Raw genomic sequence first — 14,150 nt, 5'->3', positions numbered from 1 at the left:
TAAACACACACACACGTAAATTTATAGTGCATATATATGTGATAACAAATATGGACACATAAATATACAGTGTATATATACTTAAATGGTATTATTTAAATATATGATGAACTTTTTTGTATTATAGAAACGTCTGTCGTATATATAGTGAACATTTTCATATATATAAAAGTATACACACACACACACACACACACACACACACACATATATATATATATATATATATATTCTGATAAAAGTATAAAAAATGGAACTGTCAAAAGTATAGAAAGGCATACTCCTGTTACTTGATACAAACGGCGGTATGGCGCAGCGGCGGCGAGCGCTCACCGCGGAGGGCCTGTATCGGGCTCGAAGCGCTCGCTCGTTTTGGTTTTCCGACCTTTTTTGCATTCTATAAAACTAGTAGAATGCCCGTGCGTTGCTACGGGCTTTTGAAATATTTTACAGATGTTATATGAACATAATGCATGTTAAATTTTACATATAGAAAAAAGATAGCACAACCATAACCAGGTAATAATTGAAGTTCACCTCACTTGCAATGTAAAATGACTAAAAAAGGCAATTTGACGATGTATACATATAGAGCGATTATCCAACTAACAATTTGTTACAAATTAAGAATTGCTTGATACGCTTAAAATATTCTCACATAATATCAGGATTGTTGTCTTTAACATCATTCACACGATATTTGATCAAATATAATACAAACTTCTTTCTCAACTCATTCCCATCCTGCGCAAAAACACTATGTAGTTAGCATGAATACTTCGTGAACGTCACCAGAATACATCTCTATCTCTCACATATATGCAAATAATCATATTTAACATGTACCTTTTGTATTATTATGTATAACATACATATAAAGAAGGATTATTTTCTCGTGATGTTTCAGTACGACCCATCATTGTTACGTCATTGCCTATGTCAGTTGCTATTTTTAAAACACTATCCAAGTCCATCACTTTTTAATCTCCGTTGAAGAAAACTTAAACATATAAACATATAAAAATATAAGAAATATTTTATACTACATTATATAAACATTTATAATAAATTAAAATAAAAGTGAGACTAACACAACTTTTTATATTTGCAAAAATGTTTTTTAGACAAATTTGCAAAAAAAACTAACTTTTATTTGACGAGGAAATAAAACTAACTGAGTACCCCTAATTAGATTTTTTTAGACAGCCTGAGGCGTTCATCCAGGGCCCAAAACTCTTTGAGCAGCGGATGGGCCAGCCCAAGAGTGGACGGGCCGAGCTAGAGACTGATAGATTTCTTCTGTGTTTTCTTTTCCACCTACTATACATCTTATCCAGTTCTCAAAGAAATACTATACATCTTATCCTCACGGCATCACACAGTCCTCTAACTCTCTCAGCTCGAGCCTGATCCCGTCCCTGCCGCTTCCCGTCCATAGACGGCGTCGCCGCATTCTTGTCTCCCCTCCACGGCGTCGGCCGGCCCCTCCTCTCCCAGCCATCTCTCCTCCATGTCGCGCGCCGAGCCCGTCCTCCCTTCCCTCGATGGCTTCGTCCGCATCCTCCTCCGACTGCCACGGTGGCTCGATTGGTTCGATCCACCGCCATCCACGCCCGACAGGTTATTCCGACGATGGGGCGGCGGCGAAGCTTAGCGCGATGACAGAGCCTTCCTCCAGCTCTACCAAGAAACCCTCGCTCTCCCTCCGTCTTCCTCCCTTTGCCAGCACCACCTAACGTCGCCATGGTCGGTGGCCGCGACCACCAACAAGAGGAATCGCGAGGCGGCGGCGGCGGCACCAAGGGGAAGCCGCAGCCCGTCACTGCCAAGGAAAAGCGGGTCACAGCTAAGGTACGCATCGTTGGAGCATGGGTGTTGATTTAGAGTATGGGCTGCTTGAGTTTGAGCTGAAACCGGAATGTTCTTGACTGCATGGCAGGAAGTGTCGGAGTCGAGGAAGCCCGACTACAACCTTAAGAAAGTAATTGTTACTTTCATCATGTTTCCAGTAGTATCAGTTTCTGTATGTGATGCCATAATTTTATTCCAGTAGACAAGTTGCAATTTGTGCCTGAATCGCCACCTCTGTTTATGATGATTCAGTACCATATTTTGGGCAACTCTAATTTTGTTTGCTCGCGGCACCTAAATATTAACAGGACATCGAAGTACTATGGGGAAAGATGATAGGTCGTCATTTGAGCAAGGAGGATATAATCAAGTAAGTGTCACTATCAAAGCCTTGTGAGTTGCGACATATGTTCAACTTCTTATGTACATGGATTTCTCATCTCTACAGGCTAGTTACCGAGGCCCTCCGTAAAATGGATTGGAAATATTTGGAATTTCTGGATCCCATGTAAACGCATCTGTTCTTCAACTAAGTTGCTGACACTCATTCTTTATGAATGCGTTGCATATGGTGTTTTGGTACTTATTCTGATAGCCACCATTTTTTGTCAGACATGTGTGTAGTGGTTCTCACACTCAAGAGAGTGGCAAGGTACATTTTCTGTTATTTTTTTCTCTTTCTATTTTCTTATTATATCTTAAGAGACATATTTCAGAGTGATCACTTGGTTTAACTTTGCCCACTCATTTGTTTTATCCGATATTTATTTATTAACTTCTGCAGATTCTAGAGACACTAAATAGTCATGCAAATTGAACTGTACAATAGTTAGTGCCTCACACTGCATATTCAGTATTATTTTCCTTCTCGCTTATTTCCAGTGTGCTTTTGCAATTTAACACAGTAATGATTTTCAGGTTAGGACGCATATTATCAGAATCTTGAAGAAGCAGATTATGAAGCTTGATGTCAGTGATTATGGATGCCTTGTAAGTGATGTCTATATATGTAATATATTTTAGTGTTCAAATAGGATCATACTGTGTGGCTTCTATGCTTTAACCTATACAAACATTCTACCAGTGCACAGTAACTTCAGATGGTTTTATGCTTCCAAGCGATTAATCATCAGCTGAACTAACATGTCTTTTATCCTCCAGTTCTTTGTTTGTCTTCTCTCCATTGTCGATGACAGAAAACTTGTTACTAATTCTAACCGACACCAATTGTTTGCTTGAAGCAAGCATTATGCTACCATTACAAGCAATCTGAAGAGACAATGCTTATAGCTTACTTTCAATATTTGTAGGTTCTATTTGAAGAGCTGACAAAGCAGTTAAAGGAAATCATATTGATAAGGTAAGAGGAATTCCAAGCTTATAATGTGCTTATTTTTACTTGTTAGTTATATGCACATGAGACTATTTATGATAGAGCTCCTTGCTGGAACAGACCGGGAGACGCCAATTGCTGCAGCTATTGCACACACTTTGCTCACATTATCTGACTCCGGCTGATTCAGTTTGTCTGAATTTCAATGTGCCTTCCCTTATTTCACTAAAAAAATATCAGTATATATAACACCACCTAATAGTACCAACGAATGACGTACGAACTGCTCCATTAGGAGTAGAGATACGTAGTTCCTTATCCATGTATTTCTAACAAGAGATTCTATGCAACTGAAGTTTAAGTCATTATTTATATTTCTATATGATATTAGATGCCTCAGGTTTTTACCATATTGAGAAGCAGATGAATTAGAAAGAAATATGAAACCTTAGTAATTTTGTTCTTCTTTACCAAGTCACTGTCCAAGCATCTTCCTCCTGCATATGTTGGAAACTTCACGCTGTCTCTTGTTATTTCCAGCTTAAACAGGTCCATCTTTGACCAAGTATAGGACGGGCAGATGTCGTGAAAGGAATACTCATGGTTTCTGAAGACTGACCATGCTCCCTCGAGTACTACGCAGCAACAAACTCAGGTCAGTGTGCATTAAGATCTACAATAGTATGTGGTTGTAATGCAGAATTGAATACTTTACCTTGAGTTGCTATAATTTGATCCGGCGACTTCATGTGCTAAGGACTTCCTTGTAGACTATGTTCTTCATGGTCGTTAATAAGGGCTCAGATCTTTTTCGCTTATTTGAATTATTGATTTGTTCCTTGCCCTTGCCCTTGCCCTTTCCCTTACCATTGTCGTTGTCCTTGATGGCGAGAATCTTAATGTTCCTCTTCGCAGTGGCTCTAGACAATGCGACGTAGAGCTGACCGTGAGAGAATATCGGGTCTGGTAGGTACACCCCGACAATCGGGATGGTCTGCCCTTGTGCCTTGTTGATTGTCATGGCAAAACTGAGCCTAATAGGGAACTGCTTCCTCTTGAACTTGAAAGGGAATATATCGTCATCGGATGGGCAGAGAGGTATCCGAGGAAGGAACACCCTCCTACCAGCATGTTGTCCTAGCACGATTTCTGCGTCGATGGCGTTCCTTTGGAAACCCCGGACCACAAGCCTTGTGCCGTTACACAACCCATTAGCTGGATCAATGTTTCTCAACAGTATAACGGGGCAATTTAACTTCAGTTTGAGCGCATGCGGAGGCAGCCCGTTGGGAGTTAGGTTGTTCAGGAACTCGGGGGCATAGTAGCCATGTGGATCATCCTCTGCAATATCAAAACTGTGGTAGATCTTCTCTTCGCCCTGGAAGCGCTCTATCATGCGTGTGTTTACCTTATCAATGTTGTCGTTCTTGGTGGAGAGGATCGCTCGAGATTTCATGTAATTTGGATCAGCCATGTTGTCGTCTAGAGCAGGAAATACATGGTCGATTAGCTTCTCTAGGTCAACGCCGTCTTCTGTTGGCTGCACACAAATATCTTCTGGGAGCCTTATGTTGCCTTCCTCGTCGGTTTCCTCGGTGCTGTTGCCTACCCTTAGCAAGTAATCTGCGAACCACGGGTCGTTATGCGCCCTCATGTTGGTGAGGAGCCTTAGGTGGCGCATGCCCTTCCATATGTACGAACTCCGCAAGGTCGCATCAATTATCTGACCCCGTGACCCCTTCCTGACGACCGGAAGCACCTGCCTGAAGTCCCCACCGAACACGACAGTCTTTCCCCCGAATAGTCGGTCCCGTCGTCCCATGATGTCCCGCATGCTATTGTCCAGTGCCTCAACCGCTTGTCGCTTCGTCATGGTGGCCTCGTCCCATAGGATGAGTGAAGCCATGTGCAGGAGCTTGGCCGTTCCACTTTGCTTGGTGAAGTTGCACGACCCCCCATCTTCAATGCTGAGTGGGATCTTGAACCTCGAGTGGGCTGTCCTTCCTCCAGGCATGATGGAAGCCGCGACGCCCGACGTCGCCGTAGCCACCACGATCTTGCCCTCGCCTCGAACCTTTGCGAGCAGTGCCTTGTATAGGAAGGTCTTCCCAGTGCCTCCCGGGCCATCGACAAAGAATACACCCCCATCACCAGCATCGACTGTTGCCAGTATCTCGTCGTATGCAAGCCTCTGCTCAGGGTTTAGCGAGGACGCTAAACCAGCATCGTTCGCGTCAACCTCGATGGAGGACTCCTCGGTGACTTCTCTGGCCTCGCCTCCAGTAGTGTCATAGGTCTCATCGATGTCCGGAAGAGGGAACAACACTATGTCTTTGCCCATGGATTGTAGCATGCCCCTTATGTCAAGCAACACCATCTGCTCCACTGCCTTTGAGCACGTGTGTGATCGGCGGTAGTCATCAGACATTGCCTCTAGGTGCCTATCCCATAGACCGCGCACGTCACCTGGCTCGCAGAATACCAAGATTGTTGCAAAGAGCCTCCTGAGTGAGGCTGGCATCGCGAACTGTGTTGACTCTATAAGACACTCGTCAAGCGTGTTGTCGGCCTCGATGAGGCCCAATCTCTCGGCAGCCTCACGGAAGCTATGACAGAGCACACCGCCCACGGTCCGCAGGTCCTCGAAGGATGTCTTGCCTGGTACATGGTTGAGCAGCACTCGCAGAAAGTACCGCTCCCCCTCGGCTGGATGGGCCGACACGATTCGACCTACTTGGTGCTGCTTTTCTCTCGGCCTCCAGTATTTCTGTCTCTGCCATGTGAAACTTCCCGGAAAGTCCTTGTACAGGATATCCCGAGCCCACACATGCTGCTGATTAGCGAGGAAATACTCTGTCAGCATTGACTTAGATGCAGTATCACGGGCGACGACATCAGTCAGGTCCTCTCCTGCTTTGAACGTGACACTATTCATATTAGGGAGATGAAGCGGCAACTGTAGGACCGACGGGAAACTCCCAGAAAGGTTGAAGCCGAATATCCTCCACATTGCCTCTGGTGGAGTAACCCATCTCGCATCAACGTACCTTTTAATCTCGTCTACAACCCCGTTGCTGTCAGGCTGGTCAATGCTGAATGAAGCTCGATCGTGACCCTTGTATACGTATTTGTAAAGGTACTTGACGGCCTTGATGCTGGAGCACACCTCGACATTTATGTGGCAGTTGAACATCCGCAACAGATAAGGGTTGTAAGGCACGACCCATCTGTTATCCAACATTTGACGACGGACCTTAGCCTGACGACCATCGTCTCGCCGTCGATAAACCGGGTATGAATCCTTCCCTTGTAAGGTGTTTTGGTTGAACGGTCGTGGGTACTTGCTCTTGCACTTCAAGTCTTGCATGCACACATTTTTGGGATTAAGATTGCCACATGGGCCGTGCATCATATGCTTCACGACCATGGCATAGAGCTCTGGATACTTATGCCTGTCTGGGAGCTCTGCAGATATGATGCGGTCATACTGCTCTGGCACCACGAGTTTATAATTTGAATTCATGATCAACAGGAAGTGTGCATGGGGGAGGCCCCTCTTCTGGAACTCGACGACATACACATGCACTACCACAACACCAAGGATGTGCTTTTTGAACAACATCTCTTTCATGGTCTCTAGCTTGGCCTTGAACACGCGTGCGACAAGATCTGGTCGGTCCCGCGGTGTCTGGCCAGGAAGCAGCTCATTCAGTATCTCCTCCCAGCTAGGATTGCATGTCATAGTCAAAAAGATGTCAGGCTTCCCATATGTCTGCACCAGTGCCATGGCGTCCATCTGCCTCCGCTTCATGTCTCGGTTGCTTCCTTGATGCGTCCCTGGCAGCACGATCCTCTTCCCAACAGCGCTCGCCCGCATCTCCCCAACCGCGATGCTATCCACAAGGCCTTGGTATAGATCGGCACGTATCTCTCTCTGGTGGTCCCTGATCCACTTTAGCCTACATCCCTCAATCTTGATGAACATGTCGACACCCCACTGCTGAAACAGGCGTGCTCCATGTAGTATGGGGTTGAATATCGCAGGGCGCGTCTGTAGCCGGTAACAGTAGTAGTCCCTAACAGAGACACACAACCGGCTGTTCCCCTCTATGGAAAGACGTGAAAGAAGAAGGTTAGGTACCATATGGAAGGATAGAGAACTTTTTCTGGCATATAAGCATAACAACCAGGTGCACCTGAATCGTTATCACGGTTTCCTCTTGGTTGTTGTGCAACCTCCCAAGGGACATTGTGCTTAGGGATATTTGGATGCCAACCAAGCTCCCCCCTTGGAAAAAAGAGGGGATACGAGAGCGGGTCATAACAGCCATCTGTGGCATGTATACTATACTTCTCGTTGTTGTCCCCATAGAGTGTAATGCTGCGGTTGAACCTGTTTGCTAGATCGCTTCCCTCGACCCAAATCGCAGCCACCTCGGATGACACGGGTCTATTATATCTTCGTTGGTCTAGTTTCTGGTCAATGTTGAGGTCTATCCGGTACTCCTCGAGGTTTTCCTTGTGGGCACCCAAACTCCTAAACTGTTGGGAGTAGGGGTTTTCCCTAAGGACGTCCACTAACTTGCTGACAACGTGCTGGTCCAATTGCTTGGTGGCCTCCTTGCGATGGCTTAAGCTGGGATCGTCATCGTAGAAGTACAACTGCAGATGTTCAGGGCGAGATCTTGGACCGAACGAGTGCACCTTGTGGTACATAGTGCCATGTGCCCGAAACGTGTACACCCCGGACTTCATGTTTGTGTAGTTGTTGTCTAGGCTGACGCCAAGGGTAGTGAAGGCAAAGTGCCCGTTGAAGAACCGAATGCTCTCTCGGAAATGCCGAGAGTCTGCATCCGCGCTTGACCATAACCTCATCAGCTCTGGGATAGGCTCTGGTTCAGCTAGCTCAATCTCCCCGTTCCGACAGCAAAAGCCGTCAGTCTCGTACTGGAACTTCTTGGCCTTGCAATGCTCGCAGTTTGCCGCGTGCTTCAGGATGTGCGTGCTGTCTGGGATGTTCGAGTAGACATAGTCGAAAGGATCTAGGTTGATAGATCCCGTGTTGGAGGATTCTACGGGCTCATCGAGGTCCGAGCTATCAGTGTCGGATGCTGCAAGCATTGTGGAGATATAACAAGTCATAATGGGATGCACATCATAAACCAATAATATAGAGGGATGAGCAGCGAAAGGCGCCTCGGAGTACCTTCACCGGCAAATAGGTAGTACTCATCATCCATGAGGTCACCAGAGAATGCATTCTCGTCCATGATGCCGCTAAGGAAGGCCTCCATGTCAACTGTAACATTGTTGAGCCGGTAAGTAATGGTTTTAATTGTGAGTGCACACCAAGAGGGGAGTAAACATGAGAGGGTTACCATTGGTTCCGATAGTGTACGATGGCATGTTTGATGAAGGGGAGGAAGCTGGTGAAGCAACTCCTGTGGGCGGTGCTTCTGAACTTGCTGCTGCTCTGTTCACATCTAAGGTACTTGCATCTGGGCCTGGAGGCCTCCGCTTTTTTTGAAAGCTTGCATTACGACGATCTAGCAACGCTGACTTCTCACCTTCTGGTATGCTTTTCCCGCGCACTCTTCGTTTTAAGGCACTCCCTTGAATGTTCTTTGCTCCAATACTTTGTTTCTGAGCTCGCTCCCGAGCCCTACGCTGTGCTCTGCTCTCCTGCCTCTTCTCACGGGCTTGATTTTGCTGGTCGTCTATTTGGTGTTCATTGGTTTGCTGCGAGGGATTTATGAGTTCGCTGGGGGCATCATTATCATCCAGGGTACGACTAAGGTACTCGCCTGCACCATTGTGGAGCCGTTAAATCCTGGTTCAATGCACATGGACACAACAAGTAAAGTAAAGATGGAAGGGTTACCGTCTGATTCGAAGTTGTTCCCAGCCTTACTCGCAAACCGGGGGGCAGGGGCAGGAGCTGAAGCTTCAGATTCTCTGAATGCCAATGCATGAGTGCTCGACATCAGGTTGGGTGTAGCTAAGGTATCTGCATCAGGGCGCGGCATGGCGATGGATTCAGCGCAAGGGGTGTTGCACCTAGCCGCGAGTCTCTTCTTGCGGTGAGCTAGCATGTTCTGCTTCTCCTTAGGTGATATGTTTTGCAGACGTGTTCTTCGGCGGGCGTTTGTCTCTTGCTTGTCATGGACTGACATATTTTGGTACGCCGCCCTTCTAAGGGTGTTACTCTGTTGCTTCTCCTCTGGTGTCATTCGTTGCCTGGCTTCTCTTTGACGGGCAGTCCTCTCCTCCTCTGTTTTTTTTCCTAGCTTCTCTGCGACGTGCATTGATTTCCTCCTTCTGTTCAAGTGTTAATCTATTTCGCCGTGCTATATATTGATCTCGCCTTTTCTGTTTTCTATCTGATTTAATGATATCATTTGAAGCAATGTGCTCGGGGACATTGTCTTCAGTGTCGAGTCCAAGTGCTATGTCTGAACCAATATTATGATCAATGCTTCTCTCTGTTACTCGCAGTGATGCATGGTGATCATAGTAAGTGCCTTCACGAGAATGATTTCCTGAAGAACCATTTTGTTTTAACAAATGTATAAATGCAAACTAAAAAAAAGTCGTGTGTAAGGGCGATACCGATTGATGTTTCCACATGCGGCACTGGCTGAAAGGCCTTGAGATTGCCGGCTATAGGAATCATCATAGGCAGTTGCGTGGGCACATTGTCATCATCATCGGAAGACAAAACACTGTAGTTAGTAGTGCGTGTTTGTTTGCGTATGAAAAAACCAGATGGTGGTCGGTGTGTATTGGTGAGTTGTGATCTGGGTGTCCTCTCATATTCGACAACTGATAAGATTAATGTAAGTTAAGTTGTGAAGCTTATTGAATACCTTATGTGCAGACATGTGATTGGCATACACATACCTTTTTTTCCTTTATCATAGAGACGCTCTCTGTGCTGTGACATCTTTCTGTCCTATAGAAGCTTAAATAAACCTGCAGTCTTCTTGCATTATAAAAATGATATGACATACTATAGGAACTTAACTGTGGGAACAGAACAGGTGGCATAACTGATTAGATTTTGTAAATTGGGGAATAAGTGCTATGTTCAAATGTAGTTGCTGAAAAGACACATTTGAGATGCCAGAACTTGTTCAATGTAGTTGGAGTAAAAGTTAAAGATGCAATCTGAGTACTAACATTATGAAGTTTTGAACAGGAGTCTAGTATAACTACTTTGCTTGCTGAAACAGGTCAGGATGGCAAACCTAGGGAGTTCGGGCATATGACGTCCAAATGAGGCATGTGATTGTAATATGATGTGTTTGTGAAATGCGAGCAGTAGCCTTGTGATTTTGATAGCTCGGTGATGGCGGGCGAAGCCACCAAGCATCGACACACATCCTAACCAATTTGGTTTGGTGTCATCTTAGATCTGACTAATGGATTAATATTCTTGTAGGTTGATTTGAATCCCCGGGTATGTGGTTATGCATGAGCTGTGGAAGCAAAGGTGTGTGTCGACTGGTTATGCATGAGCTGTGGAAGCAAAGGTGTGTGTCGGCTGGAGCTGATTTACGGGGCTGTCATTTGGATGGTACCAAACTGTAATAATACAGACTCCCACTCAAAATTTCACTGCACCAAAGGCTCTCGTAAGTGCTTGACTTTGTTTCTTCATACTACGTGATATAATACATATTGTCTGTACTGGATTGCCAAAATTAGATTTATTTGTTTCTCTCTCCTGCATTTTTTGCATCGTCCTCCATACAAAAACATGGTGGGATTTGGTCCAGGTGACAACATACAAGACCGTAACAATCAGCCTGTTTTAATTTACTGAAACTGGGTAGATGCTAGATAGAGACGTCATTATCCTTGGTGGTAGATTGGAAGCTTGCTACATGTTTTTCTCAATGGGCATACCTGTTGTTATCTTGCCAAAGCCCAAGTTTATACAATTTGCTTCTCTAACTACAATGTCAGTACATTATGCTAGGTATGTGCCTCTTTAGTTGCCTCTTTCTGCTTTGTTCTGTGTTTTCTGTTTAGTTATGGGGTGCCTTACTGTTGTGCAAAATTATGGCCTAACTTTACTGGGCAGAATTATGGCCTAACTTCACTGTACACTTGCAATCTTTCTCCTGCATGATCTACCAAATGGTGTTAAAATTTACTGGGCAGAATTATAGACTGATTAGATTTTGCAACTTTGGGGAATAAGTGATATGTTCAAATAAGTTAAAGATGCAATCTGAGTATTAACATTATGAAGTTTTGAACAGGTCAGGATGGCAAACCTAGGGAGTTCAGGCACCATGAAACATAACTTCCTTTGCCATCGGAGAGAAAGAAGACGGTAGGCGCGCTCAGGAGATGACGCAGCAACAACCGTCGAGCGGAGGTTGTGTTTGGAGGCGACCAGCAGAGGCTGCAGCTCCCACAGCTCGCGTGCGAACGATGTGGCCGGACGACGATTGAAGCGGCGTTTCTGTTTTGGCGGCGTGCTTTCGCGTGTGGATGGAGCTCGTACGCCAGGAAGAACTGGCGTCTTGATGGAGCTCGTACACCAGGAAGAACTGGCGTTCGTTGGCGGGTCGAAGAAGTTTGATTTTTGGTCGATGGACCTCGTCCTCGTTCGTGGGTTGCGGAGCTGTTTTTTTGTGGGCGCGATCGTGGGGTTCCATGGACTTATCGTTCGTGTGTTGAACTGTGGATCTCGTACGTGGGCTGAGTTGTTGTATTTTTTTTTGCGGGCGCTGAGTTGGTGTTTTTTCGTACGTGGGCTATGTTGGTGGGCTGCTGCGTGCGTGTGGGAGTTCGAAGGGAGGGGGATCGAACGAGGTCGAACCATCACGACGTTCGATCCCCCTTTAATAGTAGAGATATTTTGTGCCTGCCTGTAGAACCAAGCTATGGGTTGACTTGGATCCTGCGCTGCCGGACTTGGCACCGGGTCGTAGCTGTATACTTTTGTATTTCTTTTTGTCAAACTCACAAAAAGAAGTGCAGCTGACAGGATCGATCGTACGAAAGGAAAGAGCGCAAACCACTAGGTTATCCCATCGGTTGTGATATACATGCTTTTTTCCTTCTTTTATTTGTTCTGTCATTTCGTGGTTTTTTCTCCTGCCGTTTTTTTTCTTTATCCCTTTTTCTTTTTTCCAAATGCATGGATTCCTTTCAAATTCCAGAACTTTTTAAAAAGCAATGATGTTTTTTTCTTGAAATCCATGAACTTTTACTCAAATTCATGAACCTTTAAAAAAAATCATGAACAGTAGCATCGATTATACCAGTAGAACTGGATATAGCAACTAAACCATGATATTCCAACAAGGACGGCAGCGGCGGTCTCCTTCGCCCCCTCGCACGTGGATCCGATGCGGGACGGATCTGGCGGACAAGGGCGTCGTGATGCGGAGGGTTGCGGCGGCTCGATCCGGCTTCCTAGCGGCTACGTTGGGAGGCGGGTGACGCATATGTGGCCTCCGGTGGTGGGGGTGTGCTCGGTCTTGGTGGCGGCGGTGATCGAGCAAGATCTGTGGTACCAAGCACCAGGTGGCGCGAGTTGCGGACGACGATGGGAGGGATCCCTAGACACCTCCCAGCGCCATGCCGTCCGCTCCTCCCCTCCCCTGTCGCTGCCAGAGGGTGTGACCGGGTGAAGCCTGGCCAGCGGCAGTGACGGCAGGGCTCCTTCGCCCCCTCGTGCGTGGATCCGATGCAGGACGGATCTGACGGGCAAGGGCACAAAAATTTGAAATATATCCCCAGTTTTAATTTTGTCATAGCAACTAGGGACTAAACAATGGTACGCAATTGAAGATCCATGATGAAACAACACATTCCTAACACAAAAGATCTCAAAACAAAATTGGTTTGGTTGTTAATTTACACAGTTGAATCTTTATGGTTTTCGTTGAAACAAAAATGACATGATGATTATGTTGCACCTACTTTGGCGCGAAGGAACCATCCATGAACTATCTGGTAAGATGGAAGATGTTGAGATCACCCCATCTCAAGATCAAAATGTGAGACCGAGACTGACATAGATCGACCGTCTCATCAACTCATCCCATTTGTACTTTTGTTCCAAGTCAAGAGTATAACCTAGTAGTTTTAAAGTGAGGGCCGCATGAGGTTTATGTGAGTTGTAATTCAAAACTGGCCAAGTTTTTGCTGCTTTTTGAAATGATTTTCGAAATTGTAGTGCAAACCTGGTTGTACCTACAACCGGGTCGTCCGACGACAACGCGCTAGCACCGGTCGCGAACCCTACTTCCGCGTGACGGCCACCCCTACCAGGTTGCAGCTCGTGTCGTCCTGACCCGGGCGGCAAGCCCCGGCCGGCGAGCCGCCCCTCTGACCTTGCATGCCGCTCCTGGTCGGCCATGGCTCCCGTCGCCCGCTTCCTCCATCCTCAGTGCTGACAAAGTAGTTCCGCTGTCACTCTTCCCGACCTTCGCCCGCGAGCTGGAGCCTCTCCATCGTCCATGGATGCGAGCTTCCCACACGCCACCTACCGCCAGACTTAGGAAAGATGACGGACGTGGGAGGATTTCATTGGCAATGTTCCGATCTAGTTCGGAGGGAAGATGACGGCCGTGAGACGATTTAGCAGCATACCAGCAAACATGCTCGTGCGTTGCAACAATATAAAAAAGTTGACGTGCTTCTTTAAGATGCAAACGCCAATTATCATTAATCAGGTTGGACCGATAAAGCATAAGTTGTCTCATGACAAAAATAATAAATCAATTAACAACACGATTCTTTGAGGGGCTAGTTAATTTTTTTAACACAGTACAATTTAAAGTCGTTCACATACACGAACATACACTTACCATGAACGCACACCCTATCTCTATGAGCACTTTGAGAAAGTAAGCCGGCATAACATCTTGAGATTTTACAAAGTCACCAGCGGCATTTCGTAGTCGGTCTCCCCTCACTGAACGAACATCGCGGGAAGCGTGAA

General features: G+C 46.0%; 1 protein-coding gene across 5 annotated transcripts; it reads left to right on the top strand.

Moving 5' to 3' along the window:
- Positions 1-413: 413 nt before the first annotated feature.
- On the top strand, positions 414-10,587 carry LOC119276046 (pumilio homolog 24-like). 5 transcript variants are annotated; one of them, XM_037557007.1, is made up of 10 exons: positions 414-1,851; positions 1,940-1,981; positions 2,160-2,221; positions 2,300-2,359; positions 2,464-2,503; positions 2,770-2,841; positions 3,162-3,211; positions 3,725-3,839; positions 9,589-9,697; positions 10,417-10,587. In XM_037557007.1, exons 1-8 carry the CDS (start codon positions 1,744-1,746, stop codon positions 3,753-3,755), a joined length of 465 nt encoding a protein of 154 aa, XP_037412904.1. In that variant the 5' UTR covers positions 414-1,743; the 3' UTR covers positions 3,756-3,839; positions 9,589-9,697; positions 10,417-10,587. The 5 variants fall into 5 exon arrangements, with proteins under 5 accessions (XP_037412904.1, XP_037412902.1, XP_037412903.1 ...); XM_037557005.1 differs by lacking the exon at positions 9,589-9,697 and having other exon boundaries at positions 10,417-10,586; XM_037557006.1 differs by lacking the exon at positions 10,417-10,587 and having other exon boundaries at positions 9,589-10,159.
- Positions 10,588-14,150: the final 3,563 nt, after the last annotated feature.

This window comes from Triticum dicoccoides, chromosome 3B, assembly GCF_002162155.2.
Source record: "Triticum dicoccoides isolate Atlit2015 ecotype Zavitan chromosome 3B, WEW_v2.0, whole genome shotgun sequence".
NCBI classification, from domain to species: Eukaryota; Viridiplantae; Streptophyta; class Magnoliopsida; order Poales; family Poaceae; genus Triticum; species Triticum dicoccoides.
This window is presented reverse-complemented; position numbering and strand designations above follow the sequence as displayed.

Bases quoted from the DNA above. Each gene is read 5' to 3' on its own strand.
- LOC119276046 (XM_037557004.1), top strand. From the start codon at position 1,744: ATGGTCGGTGGCCGCGACCACCAACAAGAGGAATCGCGAGGCGGCGGC. The intron at 2,222-2,299 runs GTAAGTGTCACT...TCATCTCTACAG, and splicing joins AGCAAGGAGGATATAATCAA to GCTAGTTACCGAGGCCCTCC. The intron at 2,360-2,463 runs GTAAACGCATCT...ATTTTTTGTCAG, and splicing joins TTGGAATTTCTGGATCCCAT to ACATGTGTGTAGTGGTTCTC.